This window comes from Coprinopsis cinerea, assembly GCF_000182895.1.
Source record: "Coprinopsis cinerea okayama7#130 chromosome 6 map unlocalized cont3.6, whole genome shotgun sequence".
Classification (NCBI taxonomy): domain Eukaryota; kingdom Fungi; phylum Basidiomycota; class Agaricomycetes; order Agaricales; family Psathyrellaceae; genus Coprinopsis; species Coprinopsis cinerea.
Window position 1 is genome coordinate 131,330 of NW_003307539.1, and position 14,643 is coordinate 145,972.

At 51.7% G+C, this 14,643-nt stretch overlaps 8 protein-coding genes across 8 annotated transcripts; 5 read left to right on the top strand and 3 right to left on the bottom strand.

Annotated features, from left to right (window-relative positions):
- Nucleotides 1-33: 33 nt before the first annotated feature.
- CC1G_11856 (hypothetical protein) lies at nt 34-856 on the bottom strand (the record flags this gene model as incomplete). The annotated part of the gene is made up of 2 exons (XM_001841276.2): nt 34-804; nt 851-856. 2 exons carry the CDS (start codon nt 854-856, stop codon nt 34-36), a joined length of 777 nt encoding a protein of 258 aa, XP_001841328.2.
- A 376-nt stretch (nt 857-1,232) lies between these two features.
- On the bottom strand, nt 1,233-2,845 carry CC1G_11857 (hypothetical protein; the record flags this gene model as incomplete). The annotated part of the gene is made up of 3 exons (XM_001841277.1): nt 1,233-2,390; nt 2,449-2,725; nt 2,790-2,845. The coding sequence occupies 3 exons, from the start codon at nt 2,843-2,845 to the stop codon at nt 1,233-1,235; spliced, it is 1,491 nt and encodes a 496-aa protein (XP_001841329.1).
- Nucleotides 2,846-3,567: 722 nt separating this feature from the next.
- Nucleotides 3,568-4,428, bottom strand: CC1G_11858 (hypothetical protein; the record flags this gene model as incomplete). The annotated part of the gene is made up of 4 exons (XM_001841278.2): nt 3,568-3,742; nt 3,796-3,888; nt 3,946-4,003; nt 4,059-4,428. 4 exons carry the CDS (start codon nt 4,426-4,428, stop codon nt 3,568-3,570), a joined length of 696 nt encoding a protein of 231 aa, XP_001841330.2.
- A 1,766-nt stretch (nt 4,429-6,194) lies between these two features.
- On the top strand, nt 6,195-7,138 carry CC1G_11859 (adrenodoxin-type ferredoxin; the record flags this gene model as incomplete). The annotated part of the gene is made up of 5 exons (XM_001841279.2): nt 6,195-6,209; nt 6,260-6,510; nt 6,571-6,680; nt 6,866-7,066; nt 7,116-7,138. The coding sequence occupies 5 exons, from the start codon at nt 6,195-6,197 to the stop codon at nt 7,136-7,138; spliced, it is 600 nt and encodes a 199-aa protein (XP_001841331.2).
- An 849-nt stretch (nt 7,139-7,987) lies between these two features.
- Nucleotides 7,988-9,850, top strand: CC1G_11860 (hypothetical protein). The gene is made up of 2 exons (XM_001841280.2): nt 7,988-8,046; nt 8,101-9,850. The coding sequence occupies exon 2, from the start codon at nt 8,245-8,247 to the stop codon at nt 9,733-9,735; it is 1,491 nt and encodes a 496-aa protein (XP_001841332.1). The 5' UTR covers nt 7,988-8,046; nt 8,101-8,244; the 3' UTR covers nt 9,736-9,850.
- A 26-nt stretch (nt 9,851-9,876) lies between these two features.
- Nucleotides 9,877-10,666, top strand: CC1G_11861 (hypothetical protein; the record flags this gene model as incomplete). Its single annotated transcript, XM_001841281.2, has 3 exons — nt 9,877-10,269; nt 10,329-10,533; nt 10,611-10,666. 3 exons carry the CDS (start codon nt 9,877-9,879, stop codon nt 10,664-10,666), a joined length of 654 nt encoding a protein of 217 aa, XP_001841333.2.
- A 580-nt stretch (nt 10,667-11,246) lies between these two features.
- Nucleotides 11,247-12,614, top strand: CC1G_11862 (hypothetical protein; the record flags this gene model as incomplete). The annotated part of the gene is made up of 8 exons (XM_001841282.2): nt 11,247-11,285; nt 11,334-11,427; nt 11,457-11,551; nt 11,625-11,654; nt 11,706-11,779; nt 11,829-11,987; nt 12,036-12,310; nt 12,361-12,614. The coding sequence occupies exons 1-8, from the start codon at nt 11,259-11,261 to the stop codon at nt 12,612-12,614; spliced, it is 1,008 nt and encodes a 335-aa protein (XP_001841334.2). The 5' UTR covers nt 11,247-11,258.
- Nucleotides 12,615-12,690: 76 nt separating this feature from the next.
- On the top strand, nt 12,691-14,324 carry CC1G_15504 (clathrin assembly protein AP47; the record flags this gene model as incomplete). The annotated part of the gene is made up of 7 exons (XM_002910917.1): nt 12,691-12,889; nt 12,937-13,280; nt 13,332-13,461; nt 13,515-13,819; nt 13,875-13,998; nt 14,054-14,213; nt 14,276-14,324. 7 exons carry the CDS (start codon nt 12,691-12,693, stop codon nt 14,322-14,324), a joined length of 1,311 nt encoding a protein of 436 aa, XP_002910963.1.
- Between the last annotated feature and the right edge of the window lie 319 nt (nt 14,325-14,643).

Sequence of the window (14,643 nt, forward strand, 5' to 3'; positions counted from 1 at the left end):
GGGTGCCAATGTGACCTGTGGCCTTGTCCACCTTCAAGTGTTCGAAGCATTGAGAAGTCTTAGGGTCGCCTTGGGGAAGGCGGTGAGTGCCCACTTACGGAGAGCACCAAATTCAAGACTGAGGGTATCAGCTTTGTTCCTCAGTGACCAAAGCTTCAGGTTATTGTGAAGCACCCCATCATTTGTCAAGATGGTGCCCAAGTTGCAAGAAAGCTCGAGGTTCTTCAGTCGAGGACAGTGTCGAATTGCGATACTGAACCCGCGGATCGTGAGGTTGGGCGATTCGACTTCATTCATGTTGTTGGAGGTCTCGTTCTCGATGGCCTGGTATGAGAAGCTGCGCATTTGGCGACCTGTGACTTGGAAGATGCGCAGAAGCTCGTCGTCTCGAAGTGAGTTGTTGCCGTCGCCCATGAATCCGGGAGCGACGGGTTCCTGTACCAAGGCCATTTCAACCAAGGCGGGTGCCTTGAGGTTGCGTACGAGGTGCATCAGGGAATCGGTTCCCTCGTACCATAACGTGACCCTCGTGAGGGCAGGGAAGGCGAGAGAGATGCCGAGAAGTGGTTCCGGGGGCTCAGTCGAGGGCTCTGGGAGCACTAGCTTCAGCTCGACAAGGTCGGTGAAAAGTGTAAACCGTTTGACGGTTTGCCAGTCGACACGAGTCGGCTGGCCAGATGACGTTAATGCGACCGCAAAGACCCCCACGGTGCTGTAGTGTGTCCTTCTTCGAAGATCAAGGACCCTGGAATTTGAACTGTCAACGAGGATTTTGTGGTTACGCCCGCCAGAAGCAATGCAAATCTGTTACGTCACGGAGTTTACACCCTGCAGGGCAGATTGCACTAACCCACATTGGATGGGACCCTAATCAGTTGCCAAATGCGAGCATTGTAACGCCGTGTCAATTTGCCTTAATATCAAGAGAGCGCGGTGTAGGAAGGATCGAGCGGACAGGCAAAGAATGGGCGCTTGATCGGGCACTGATCACTGTCAGGGTCGGGAAATCGGGCTGTATCTCTGGCGAATGTGCATGGAATTGATTAGCGGCGCCTAGGCTAGAGCGATATACGATGTGCTATACATGATGTTTCAAAAATACAGGTTAACGATATGTACGTGAATGAAGCCTCGGGGTATAGATGTATGTAATATGCAAAAGTCCGATTCCTAAACACCCTAGGAGAAAAAATATACAACCCCCTAGCGACGTCACCTTCAAACTTTACAGCTTAAAGGGCCGCGTTGGGAAAGGCATGTGTTGCCCAGTTTTTCAAAAAGACGTAACCAGTCGTGTTTGCCTTGTTTCGCAGGTCCCAACTTTCAAGGGAATCGTGGATCGGATCGGAACTGAGATTTTGCGTCCAGATGGCGGCAAAATCGCAGGCGAGTTTGAGGCGCGTCAGGTGAGGGCAATGTTGAAGGGCGACCTGAACTCCTTGCAAGGTGACGTTGGGCGTGTCGACCTCATTGTGGCTATTCACGGCCACCAGTCTATCAACGCCGCGATACGCGAAGCTATCCAGGTTGGAGCCGCAATGTTCGAGGATTTTGAGAAGCTCGCGGTCCTTCAAAGATGTGTTGCCTGTGCTGTTGACGGGGAAAGCGACCGGCCGTTGCGTCAGCGAGAGCTTGTGCAACTGGGGCACTCGAAGGTTCACGATAAAGTGCAGGAGAGCACTGATAGCCGCGTAACGGATCTTGAGGCGGAGGAGGTTGGGGAAAAGAAGACGGTCGATCGAAGGGAGGGAGGCGGTTTGAAGTGGAGACTCGTGGCTCAGGCTGCACTCGAACGTGCCTGGTATGAATAGCTTGAGCTCGGTAAGGTTGGAGAAGCCAGGCAACGCGTTGACCGAGTTCCAGCTCAAGTCGAGGCCGCGGGCATCCAAAAACTCGAGGGCGGGGAGTGAACCCGGGAGATGATCGAAGAAGGCGTTGAAGACCTCCCGAGATGGGCCGCCATAGTCGTACCCACCAACTAGCGTGGTGAATGAGAGAGCTTTGAGGTGCGGGGATCTCGAGGTGATTTTCTCTGCGAGCGCGGTGACAGACGCGGCATTCGTTGGGGGAGACGGAGATGGATTTGTGCGGGCCTCGAGGACCAGGCGAAAAATGAGCTCGCGGACGGTAAGTGTTAGAACGAGGTCTGGGTAGTACGCAGAACCGTAGATTCCTCCGTTCTCGCCCCCGTAGGAGAGCGGAAGAGTAACGGCGCGGAGGTTGGGGAAGAGTGTGGATTGCGACGCTAGGCACCAGTCTTGGAGAAGGCGCAAGGTGTTTGCGGAGAGCCCCTTGTCGTTCATGCCCACGGTTTCCACATAGGCCAGGGTAGCCTGGACTTCCTTAGAACCTAGGGCGTTGCAGATCATATCCGCCTGCAGGTTGACGGGCTACGGAGGAAAGGAACGTTAGGCCCCGCACGGTTACCCAGACCACATTGGCACTCACAAACACATTCCTGAACAAGACCCAGCCGTGAATCGAGTTGCAGTCGACATAGTCATCATCGGGGTCGCTCGATTGGAGGACGACATTGGGGAACAGATGAAAAATCTCGCATATGTCGCGGATCTCCTTGAAGATCAGGCGACGTACAATGGGTAGCAAGGCCTTTGAGAGTCCAGCAAGGCGCGCTATACTCTGTCTCGAACCTGTTGCGTATGCTTCTTCGAGAATAATGGCAATTAACTCAAGCGGCAGCCTGGGGCCACGGTTCCCGGGGAGCCTGTGAGGTCAGAGTCAGCGTTCCCTGCGGTCAAACTTAGGAAACGAAGGAATAAAGAACGTACCAGGTCACTGCTCCGTCCTCTGCCAACGACATGCTAGTGCTGGGAGCACTGGACATGGGTTCGAGAGGATGGAGAAAAGAAGAACGACCTTTTACTCGTCAACGACTCGGCTTTTACGTCTGGTGAGGATCTTACTCTGGTTTCTGATCTGAGATGTCTGTTAAGGTGATTTGTGGGCGACAAAGAGGAGATTTCCGTTGACAGTTCATCACCGGCACCCTTGACCGTGCAACCGCTCTGCAGAGGATTTTACCTTCACCAGGGGAGAAACCGAGAAACGCGGACACGCTTTCAGGGTAAGAAAATCGCACTCTCCGCAGAAATATGACAGCAACGTGTCGAAACCCACGCCGATAGCATGGTCAAGGGCGGGCGCTTAATCGAGCGCCGAGCGGACATTTTGACATTGGCCGCTCGATCGGTACCAAGTTGGCAAGATAACGCTATTGAGACGGAGTAAAGCAGTCAAATAGACAAATACCTTTGCGGCGATCGTAATGGCGGATCCCAGGCTGCTTGTGAGTGTGCGAGAGGAGTATCGTACTAGCCGCATCTGTCACAATGCTATTTACAGATCAGTAGTGTCGCAGGAAGGGTCCTCTTGTCAGAATACAAATCAAGAAACGGACTGTCTCTAAGATAAAATTGTTCGCCCCAAACCCGATGTATGTAATTGAAAACTTAGATCAAAACGTGTTCGTGTAGCTTGATGTTCGAATTGAAAATAACCTTTAAAGTTTCGCCATGCCCGGTTGCATTTTGCTCAAGAACGCGGACGCTATGATTCTTCCCGAATCTTTATCGATAACCTAGAAACGAGGCGCAGATGAGTGATTGGAATGCGAGAGGGAGGAAGATGGAAAGTTGGTTGGGGTGGACTTGCCTCGCATCTAGAAGACATGACTCGCCCGCCTAATGAGACTGATGTACTGATGATTTTGAGGATGGTGCCCCTGTAAGAGGATGATTAGCGTAGATGCAGGAGCCTCTTATTAAGAAGACTCACAGAGGTGCGGGTGAATGGAACAAGACGTTCATAGACTGCGTTACGCCAACACCATTGCTCTTTTGTACGAGACCCAGCACAACCAGTGGTGTACTACAGCAGCTGAAGGAGAGTAAGAAACCTTGCCAAAGTATGAAGGCGAACACAAACTTGTCCACGATGTACGCGAGGCAGCCGCCATGAAGCATACCTGCGCCATTTAGCATATCTGGGGCCCAGTCGTCAGAGAATGCTGTGGTGGGACAATGAAAGCACGATCATACGTTTTGTAACCTCGATTTCAGCAACTGTGGTGGCTTCGAGGCGACTCTTTCGATCATGCTTCCTCTTGATGTTGACCTCGACGAATTTGACCGATCTGCCGACCTTTGAACCGAAGCAATCCTCATCGCCCACGCCGTACCCGATGTAGGTGTTGTAGATGAGCTGTTTGATGTAGTCTGGCGCGTTCCCGGCTATTGATGAGGTGTCGCCACAGTTTGGGAGTCTGGCGGGGTCGACCCAAGGGACTTGGACGTTGGCGGTGGTGGTTGTAGTGGCTGACCGACGTGACGGTGGTGGCGCGTGGTGGTGGTGGTGGTGGGCAGGCTCTGGCGATAGGGAAAGGGCGGGTGTAAGAGACCTGGAATGCATGGGGAAGATGGGGAACTGGAGATGAAGGGGGGAGAGGCATATCCAAAAGCAAATAACCAAGGGAGAGCCAGAAGTATGGCCGCGTTCTCACGTGCATCGGTTATCTATTCTTTCTCAAGACAACGTCTTTTGGCAAGGAGGCGCTTTTTCTGCGGATCGCTGCGAGACATCCCAGAATCGTTGAAGATCCTATTCCCCGCCCCAATTATCGCGGTGGCTTGTAGTGTCCGATGAGTCCAGTATTACCAGGGACTGACTAGAGGTTGCTGGGATATTGTCATTGCCAAGGAGAACAAAGTTTTAAGCTTCAATTGAGTTTGGAAGCCCAGAGAGGACCCTGAAAAAGAACGCTTCGAAAAAGGTTTGCTCTTGTTGCCTTCGCGATGTACGTTCTTTTCCGAGGTAGAAACCATGAGCCAGAGCCTGATTCGCCCTTCTTTGAGATGCCAGATAACCAGAAGAACAAGGTCAACCCTGAGTCACAAGAATTCTGAATCCATCACCCCAAGTTGATTGTCCGTTCAGTCTCCGACACTTGCCTCCGACCATCCGTCAGGTTCTTCAATTACTACTGTCCTGGGGCTATCATTTGCCCGGCAACTTGTCGATATTCGGACAGGCAATCCAATGCCACTGTCTGGCAAGGAGAGTTTCGTTTCTCTCAAGATTGTCTGCGCCGAGGCGTCCAATATTCATCTGGTATTGCGTTCGACGTTCTTCGGGGATCCACGTCTGCATTAGGTCAAGGCGATTCAGTTCGTCGATTCGTTCACCCACTACCGGTGCAATGGATCTCATTTGTGCGAGTTTGCTGGTCGACCCGCTGCCCAAGTCGCTCGGGGATTGTCTCCACTCCTGCGATATCTTCCGTCGTGGTGAGTGGTTCATTCTTGAATTCGGTTAGTTCAGACCTTCACGTAGGACGGAATAGTCATTCAAGATATTATTTGCTGATCCAGTGAAGCTGGGACCTCGACTCCACTCGGGATCACCCCCTCCTGCAACGTTCCGCGATACCTTGTTTACAGGCTCCTCATCACGATTCGCTCCTCTCTGCAGTCCCAGACCCAAACTCTGTGACTTTGTAGATTGGGCCTTCCATGACCCTTCTGGAACAGGCACGAAGCGAAAGCTGAATGGCCCTCGCATTTACGCCGCGCCAGACGTCGACCCACGTCGGGCAATCTCCTCCATTCCTTTCTTTCTGTTGGTCAGGAGACAGGGACGTCTGTCATCTCCGCACGTCCTCCCTCGCTGGATGAAATGGCTCTTTGGAATGTAGTGTCGATGCTCGGCAGCTGCCCGGGCACTTAGGGTGAATATGCTGGAAGGAACGTACCAATTACTTCGATAAAGTGGGGAGATGTTGAAGGGAGCCGTGACAGGTCGAGGATACCGAAAGCATATCTTAACGAAGAGGAAGGTGTCCTTTGAGAAGGTTTTGAGAGTTGGTTATAATCCGCGGACTTGATTGTCCTAAAGAGAGGTTGCCGAAACACTACAAAGGGTAGCAAACCATAGTATCCCACTTTGCCTTGAAACGGAGGTATAGTCGAAGCTTGATAGTACACAGGACAAATGGGTGCAAGACGCCAGCCAGAGTCGGAGAGTCGGATCAAATCCAGATCAATTGCTGACAATTCGTGCAGAGCCCCATTGCCGCCGGCTTTTCCGAGTTTGTCATCCACCGTCATCTCTTTCTCCAGTCAGTCCAGTTTCCAAACCCTCGTCGTCGTCGTCGTTCGAACGCTGACCATGCTGTAGAAATGTTGTCCAAGGCTGTGCGAAACAGCGCCAGGTGGTCCCAGCCATTGCGGCACTCGGTGTCCAGATCACCCAATGCGTCACGCAAGCCAGCCAGCTCAATACGACGGTTCTCATCTGCTGGTTATCATGCAACGACCTCGAAACGACAACCGAGCATCACTCTGAACAGCTTGGAAAACTCGTGGCTAGGCTTCTCGAGGCGTTCCCTGCATTCTTCAACGGGTACGATGATCGAATCCACACAGGAGTATGCAATTTGACGCGTTTCCAAGTTCTCAACCACGGTGGGATCAACAGACCAGAACCAGGAACTGGGTGGGTGCGCCATGATACTTGGTTCTAGCTTCTGAATATCATTTCTCACTTCACCTTTAGAATCAAGCTCCACTTCCAAGACTCCAAGGGCAATCCAATCAAAACAGTCGAAGCGAACGAGGGAGACGACATTCTGGCTATTGCCCATGAGTATGACATCGATTTGGAAGGTGCGTTTTGTCTCTTTTAACGGCTGCGCGTTTTCTCATTGTGCCTCCGACGTCATCCGCTTCTCGCGTTATTCACGCTTATAACCATTTCGGCTTCACCAACCCCCGACCGTTTCATATCTCGCCCTTGTCCTGTTGCCGTGCCTCGTGGGGCCATCATATAGGAGCCTGCGAAGGGTCTGTAGCTTGTTCAACATGCCATGTTATCTTGCCTGAGGAGCAATATGATTTGCTCCCAGAGCCTGACGATGATGAAAATGACATGCTTGATATGGCCTTTGGGCTTACTGACACTAGCCGCCTAGGCTGCCAGGTCAAAATCACCAAGGAGCTTGATGGAATGACCATCACTCTTCCTTCGGCCACCAGAAACATGTTTGTGGATGGTAAGTACATCTATCGTCCCTCCGGAGGGAAGCTGACTCGTTGCTCCAGGCCACACACCCACTCGACACTAATCAACTTCTGACACGATGCCCCATCGATGTATTCTTACTTCCTCCAGAGCCCCGGGCTTATCTGGTTAATGCCGACTGTCAACACGCAACTCGGTGTGGTCCTACACTATCATCTAGACCCGTTATAGTAGTCCCCTGGACAATTAAAATGACGACAGTCTTCAAATCCTATTCGTTCCGCGTCGCGTGCATTATCAAGGGTTCCTTATTTTTCATAACTCGTCGCGCTCTCGGGGAAGACCTTTTTGTTATTTCCGCGCGCCTCAATTTGATGGCTGTTTTGTGGACCAGCAACCAAGGCTACGACAATCATCACCTCCGCCAGTCCAGCGCTTGACAATATCAATGCCGGGAGCGACGACAAACAACAAAGATTTCAGATTGTTTATGATGCTTGATGTGCTGATAGTCCCAATTCCGTCGGCATCCGGTTCTTTGGCCATGTCTCAAGTTTACTAGAAGAGCACAAAGCCTTGGTAGTTCCGTCACCTTCCATCGCTCCAAGCGCTTACCCAAACTCCGTCTAGTGCGTGTTAGCCTTTCGCAATCTACCGGCGTCCGAGACAGAGTGTCGTTGGCTAGCATGTGCCGTTGAAGCTAATCGTCAACCCATTTATTTTCAACACCGGGCAAGTATTGTTCCACTTGCCAAGACCCCCGATCGGTTGTCATAATTGGTGACCTCAACAACTAGTTCTCTTGAATGGTCCACCTACTTTAACGGACGCTCTTCTTGTTTCCTCGGTTCCTCCAACAACCCCCGGCACCAACGTTGGTTCAACAAGGCGTGGTCGAATAAAGAAAGACGCGTCTGTCATTGTTGACCTCCACCCATCCTTCCCTTCCCATCATCGACCTCGATTATTCTCCCTGGTGGATTAATGGCGTACCGTTCACGTCCAACTTCTGTCAGTCCCAACGGAGGCTTACGTTCATTGGTTTGGTGCTGACCGACCTCTCAGATGCGGCCCAGGTCCGAGGACCACATCTTCAGGCACTCGTTTTCCAGCCCCCAGCCTTCCACTCCTTCGCGCAGTCAACCTCCCATTCCTTTACCTCTTCAGCAACGAACACAATCACATTCCCTTGATAATCAAAGGCTGAGCATGGCGTCGGCCACACGTCGACCGCTACGGTCTTCACCGTTGGCCGGTCCTGCCCTATCTCACGATGACTCTCGACAACTTCGAAGCCACCTTAACAGTTCTTCGACACCCAACCTGGCAGATCTCCCGAAACCCGACGGTGGACATCTGCCCCCGCGTTCCAAGTCATCGCAAGCATGCAACAATCTCGCCCCTCATTGGACACCCGTGTTGGAGGATCGCCATTCCCATTACTCGACAAGCTCAACCTCGACCTCTTCGGAGGTTTCTAAACCCGGCCGCAAGGTGTTCAAATTAAGGAAGCCACATCCTTCCGCGAGAACGACCGCTATTCCTCCACCGCACCGCTCCGATACGTTCCTTCCTTTTCCCCAACAGCAACGACAACAGCGATCGGCACCTTGTACCCCCACGCGTCGAGCACGGTCGCTCCATGGTCCGTCACAGGAGACCTCGACTCCGCCTCTCCTCACCCGATGTCCGGAAGTTCTTCGCTCCGACGAGAGTTGGATGACGTTCAGTCCGACTGCTGAAATCCCTCGGTTCAGTCGGTTAGGAATCAAAGCGTCGCACGTCGTTATGCCTCTATCTGCTAAAGAGTTTCATCGACGGCGACAGCGACAGATGTCGGCTGCGCAGCCTCTTTCGACTTTGGCTTCCAGTTCGATTTCAACTTCAACGTCGGCGTCGACGTCGAGGCTCCAGCCACCGCCGCCGCCGTCTGGACCCCCTACTGAAGCGCGTACGAGCAGTCGGTCCTTTACGACGGCGATTGACGATTATGAGGAGGCTCCGCCACAGTCGCTGTTGAAGGGAGGAGCATCTGCTTCTGACGCGTCGATTAGTGGTGATAGCGGGAGGGAGCGTGTCCCGAGTTTGACACGCTCCAGTAGCGATGGGTCTAGTGACGATAGCCTCGATTGCCGTGATGTGCTTCAGGTTTCGAGAACGATGAGTGATTCGAGCGGGAATGCGGATGCCGGTTCTGTCGGGGGGCGGGCGGAGGTGGAGGGGGTGAGGCCGGTGTTGCAGAGGCCGCCTCGTTCGCCTCGAAGACCTATACCGCGTAACTTGCTTTCGCAGGATGAGACGATGTTGCCGCCGCCGCCACCGCGGTCTCTTCCTCTACCTGCCATTCCGACTTCGGAGTATTCGATTACGCTCAGGCAGAAGATTGCGGATAGGGCGAGGCATGTGCTTGTTTATGATGATCCTCCTCCGCCTTCGCTGAGGCTGGCGGCGTTTGGGGATGGTGGTGGTGCTATGGATGATGAGAGGAGCGTGTGGTCGCAGGATGAGGATGGAGAGGAGGGGTATGGGACGGCTGTTCCGACTGTGAAGAGTGTCAAGGTGTCTCAGTGGGGAGAGGTGGTCAAAGGGCTGTGTCTGGAGAGGAGTGTGAATTTGAAGGAGAGCAATGTGGAGAAGAGAAGCAAGTCGTTGAGGAGGATGCTACGGACGTTATCTGGAAAGTTTAAGGGTAGTCGATGAGTAGTGTAGGATAAGCTATTGGACATTGTAGACACTATTTAAAGTACTAAGTTATGTTTTGCAAATCTATCTTCTGTAAATGACCTAGCGGCCATCAATCGAACATTCTTAGTAATTTTATTCAACTCTCCCCCAACCACGATGTCACCCACCAACCCTGCAAGACCATCCCATGCAGATTTCACTCTCCCTGATTTTACGTGGCTCAGGACAGAGATGTCAGCTGAACAGAAAGACGAGCTGGTTCAGTTGATTAACCATTACCCTGTCGTGGTCGACGATCCTGCCAGGGACGGGGCTTGGGTCTCCTACTCGGTGGAGTACCATGGTGCAAGACGGTCGCAGAACGCACCCTCCTGGATGACGAACAAGTACGACCTTTGGTTTCGACACCCATTGGTGATCCTGGAGAAACAACTTGCATGTCCAGATTTTGACGGAAGCATGGATTTTGTCCCATTTCGTGAAAGCACACCCGATGGTAAACGCTTGTACACGGATTTTATGTCTGCCAATTGGGCTTGGGATCAGGCTGTGAGTTTCACTCCTTGTTTCCTCGATGTGATTTTTTTTTTCGCTGATGTGTAGATAAGGATGTTCTTAGTCGGAACCCGAAGTTCAAGGGTGCGATGTTTGCGCCTGTCATTGTTGGTAGAGGCGAGAGCGCAGTGTCGCTGGACTCTGCTAGTCAAAACGAGTTCTACCCTCTTTATATCTCGCTTGGAAACATTCAAGGTGTGGTGCGGTGCTCTCACCATGACCCCATGTCCTTGATTGGTCTTCTCGCCATCCCCAAAGGTCAGTTTCTTGCACCTGGGATCACTCTGCACGCGCTTCTGATCCTTATTTTTTCCAGCTAACCGTGAATACCATAGCGATGGTAGTACCTACTTTGAACCATTTCGTCCCCAACTTTTCCGCTTGTCGTTGAGAAGGATTGTGTCGTTTCTCGGGGAGCATTTGTTAAAGATCAAAGTTACGAGGTGCTGTGATGGTCATTTTCGGCGTGTTGTGTATGCGGTGGGGCCGTATATCTTGGATTACCCTGATTCAGTGCCGTCTGGACAGGCGGAGCTTGACTCGGGTGAACTTGAAGGTGGAGAGAAGGTGGGCTTGGAGGAGACATGAATGTGTCCGGAGTTAGTGGGAGTTTAAAGCGGTTGTGGAACTAGAAGGGGCACTGCTTGGACGCTATGTAGCTTTGTATATCTGGAGCAGGGTTAAGCAGGAGAAATGCATTGAACTACAAGCTGGCAAGTCTGACTGCAGTCAGGGTTGGGGCTAGAAGAAGGAGAGCGGACATGTGCTTAGTCGAAGAAAGCATGAGATACATGGGTCGAGTCTGTCCCGGCACAAGACCTACACTACGCGACCAGGGAAGTAAAACGCTTAATAGGGGCTCGGATCAAGGAGTGCACGCGTTCTAAACGCGCGTGTGGCTGTGCAATTTGTCAGCGTTTGGCACCATTTATGGGAGGAGCGGGGGCATTAATGGTTCGCGCAGGGGTTGTGCTTGTCGCAACATGTTGGACAGCAAAGGCTGCGATATCGTAAGTTCAATGTCTTTTTATACGATTCAAACTAACCCATTACTTTAGGAACATGACTGGTTTACTGCTATGCTAACGTTTGGCCTGTGCTGTGGCCTGATAATATCCTATCTGCCCCAGGTACTGCTGTCTGTTGTGTGGGGTTGGTGCAGAAGATGACTTTGTGTGTAGCACCTGAGGATTATCCAGGCCAAGTCGTCGGAGGGCTTGAGTCCTTTGTTCCTGCTGCTTGGAACGACCTCTGCTGGGGCTGCTGTGATGAATATGTGAGTTGGCCTCTGTACTCCAAAAGTGACGCGATGGAATTGACTTTGTAATTTCTCTAGTTTGACTATGCAGTCTGGTTTGCTCAAGTGCTGTTCTGTCGTCGTGCGTTGCTTCACTCGAAGTGTAGGCTGGAACTAAAGCTGTCGGCTACAGAAATTCGGGACGTGTGTGGAGATTTCGGCGGGAGTGGTGCAACTTTCGATTCAATGGGTTGCGTTTAGCTTGATGTGCGTTCCGTTCTCTGCGCTATTAACTGGAGCTAACCGTACTGTTTAGCTTTGTGCTCTATATGATTTACTACCCGGAGAATCTCAAGTACCTGAATCAAGATTTCCAAGTGCAGACGCAGGATACGGTTCTGGTCGTCAAATCGACCGCGCTTAGTCCGGAATGGAAGTGGTCGATTGTACTTGCGTGGGCTGCTGCTCTCCATTTGTACGTGGCTTCTGCATGATTAGGGGGCTTTACTGACGGGGATGGTAGTATTGTCTCGGCGTTTACGACTGCGTTTATCCTCACAACGAGCGTCATTGAACCAGGAGCGGATTCGACCCTTCCACCGGCGGCGTATTCATGGGCCAGGTTCCTGGGGGTTAGCGCTGCTGTATTTGCGAGTGTGCAGTATGCCCCACAGCTGCTGCACACGTACCGAACGAAGCTCGTGGGTGCCTTGAGCATCCCGATGATGTGCATCCAGACGCCTGGCGGGATCCTCATGGTGACCAGTATCGCCCTGCGACCTGGAACCAACTGGACGAGTGCGTGCCTTCCATTTCTCATGTTTGGTCTGGGTTAATCTCGGTTGTAGGTTGGATAACGTTTGCGGTGGCAGCGGTCATGCAGGGAATGCTGTTGGTAATGTGTCTATTCTGGAAGAGGAGGCAGGCGCGGCTGCGGATTGATGACTTTGGCGTTCCGTTGGACGCGCCTGTTTCGGTTGAGAATCCTGTCCCTGCGCTGGTTGTGACCCAGCCTTCGGACGAGCCTGCTGTCCATGCAGAAGCCTCTGAACAGAGTCCGTTGTTGCCCAAGAATACGGGGAAGAGAGGATGGTTTAGTTAGATACCCAATCACATTTATTTGATGAGAGTGATATTTGGTGGTTACGTGAGCTATAACGGGTTGACTAGAGTTCGCCATGGCCAGTCTCATCGCAATCCTCGACCTCAAAGGAAAACCACTTATCCAGCGTTCATATCGCGACGATGTTCCCCCTTCTTACATAGAACGTTTTCTGCCTCTCGTTCTCGAGATCGAGGAAGAGGGTCAACAGGTTACCCCATGTTTCTCCAGTCAGGGCGTCAACTACATGCACATTCGCCATTCAAACCTATACCGTAACTATCTATCCTTGTTAAACATTTAAATACTGACATTCTGATAGTACTCGCCATGTCCAAACGCAACAGCAACGCAGCAGAAATCATCATCTTCCTCCACCGCCTCGTCCAAGTCCTCATCGAATACTTCAAATCGCTGGAAGAAGAGAGTATACGCGACAATTTCGTGATCATCTACGAACTTATGGACGAGATGATGGACTTTGGATACCCACAGACGACGGAGAGCAAGATTTTGCAAGAGTATATCACCCAGGAGTCGCATAAACTCGAGGTCCAGGTTAGACCGCCCATGGCTGTTACCAACGCCGTGTCTTGGAGAACAGAGGGCATCAGATATCGCAAGAACGAAGTCTTCTTGGATGTTATCGAGAGCGTTAATATGCTGGTGCGTCGTTTCCGCAGTTATTGCCTGGTTCGGCGCTAACCCCAGCTCTAGGTCAATGCCAACGGCAACGTGGTTCGCTCAGAGATCTTGGGAGCAGTCAAGATGAAGTGCTATTTGTCTGGAATGCCAGAGTTGAGGCTGGGTCTCAACGATAAAGTCATGTTCGAAAGTACTGGTCGAAGTGCGTAGTCTCATCTCTTGTCGCCTACTCAAACTGATCAATCAACCAACCAGCTGCGCGAGGCAAAGCCATCGAAATGGAAGACGTTAAATTCCACCAATGTGTCCGCCTATCGCGATTCGAAAACGACCGTACAATCTCGTTCATCCCACCAGATGGTGAATTCGAACTGATGTCCTATCGTCTCTCAACACCGGTGAAACCGTTGATTTGGGTCGAAGCTGCGGTTGAGAGTCACCGTGGCAGCAGGGTCGAGTATACCGTCAAAGTCAAGGCCCATTTCCAACGACGGAGTACAGCCAATAATGTCGAGATTTACGTCCCTGTCCCCGATGATGCTGATATTCCCAAGTTCAGGGTGCGTGCTGTGTTCTGTGGGATGGAATTGTCGTTGTTGATCCTGCGTCGTACAGGCTGCCACTGGCACCGTCCAATACGCGCCCGATAAGTCTGCGTTTGTTTGGAAGATCAAGCAGCTTGGAGGTGGTCGCGAGTTCTTGATGAGGGCTCATTTCGGCTTGCCCAGTGTCAAAGCAGGTGCGTCTCTCTCTTTACGCTTCTGTTATGCGCAATCGTACCGACAGCTGTATAGAAACTGATATGGACAAGCGTGCACCGATTACTGTCAAGTTTGAGATTCCGTACTTTACGGTTTCGGGGATTCAAGTGCGGTACCTCAAGATTGTTGAGAAGAGTGGGTACCAGGCTCTGCCTTGGGTGCGATATATCACGCAGAATGGAGATGATTATAGGTGCGTTTTTTTTTTTATCTCCCTTTTGCGTTCTCGTGCTCAATGGATTCTCTGGGTCACAGTTTGCGTACTGCAGCGGAGAGGACGGCTGGTTCTTCTGTTCCTATGTAGAGGGTTTTGGGTAATGAGATGGTTTTCCAATTTTCTGTCTTCGTCTGGGCTCGAAAGGGAAAGCTCAAGCGCGAAGGGTGACGGTAGGGGTAGCCGACGGTGTGGATGACGGTCACCTCTACCTTCGGCATTAATCGACACGAACTCAAGCGACGGGGTTGAAGGGAATTTAGATTTCGGCTACAGTATTGGGTGCGATCTCGCGTCCTCAGCGAGACAGTAAACATGGCAGAAAGGCAAGTACAATCGCACGCATACAAGATTCATAAAAGTACACTGATATTGATACAGATACTTGACTTCTTCGGGCTCCACGACA

Coding starts and splice junctions, on each gene's coding strand:
- CC1G_11860 (XM_001841280.2), top strand. CDS start 8,245: ATGGCGTCGGCCACACGTCGACCGCTACGGTCTTCACCGTTGGCCGGT.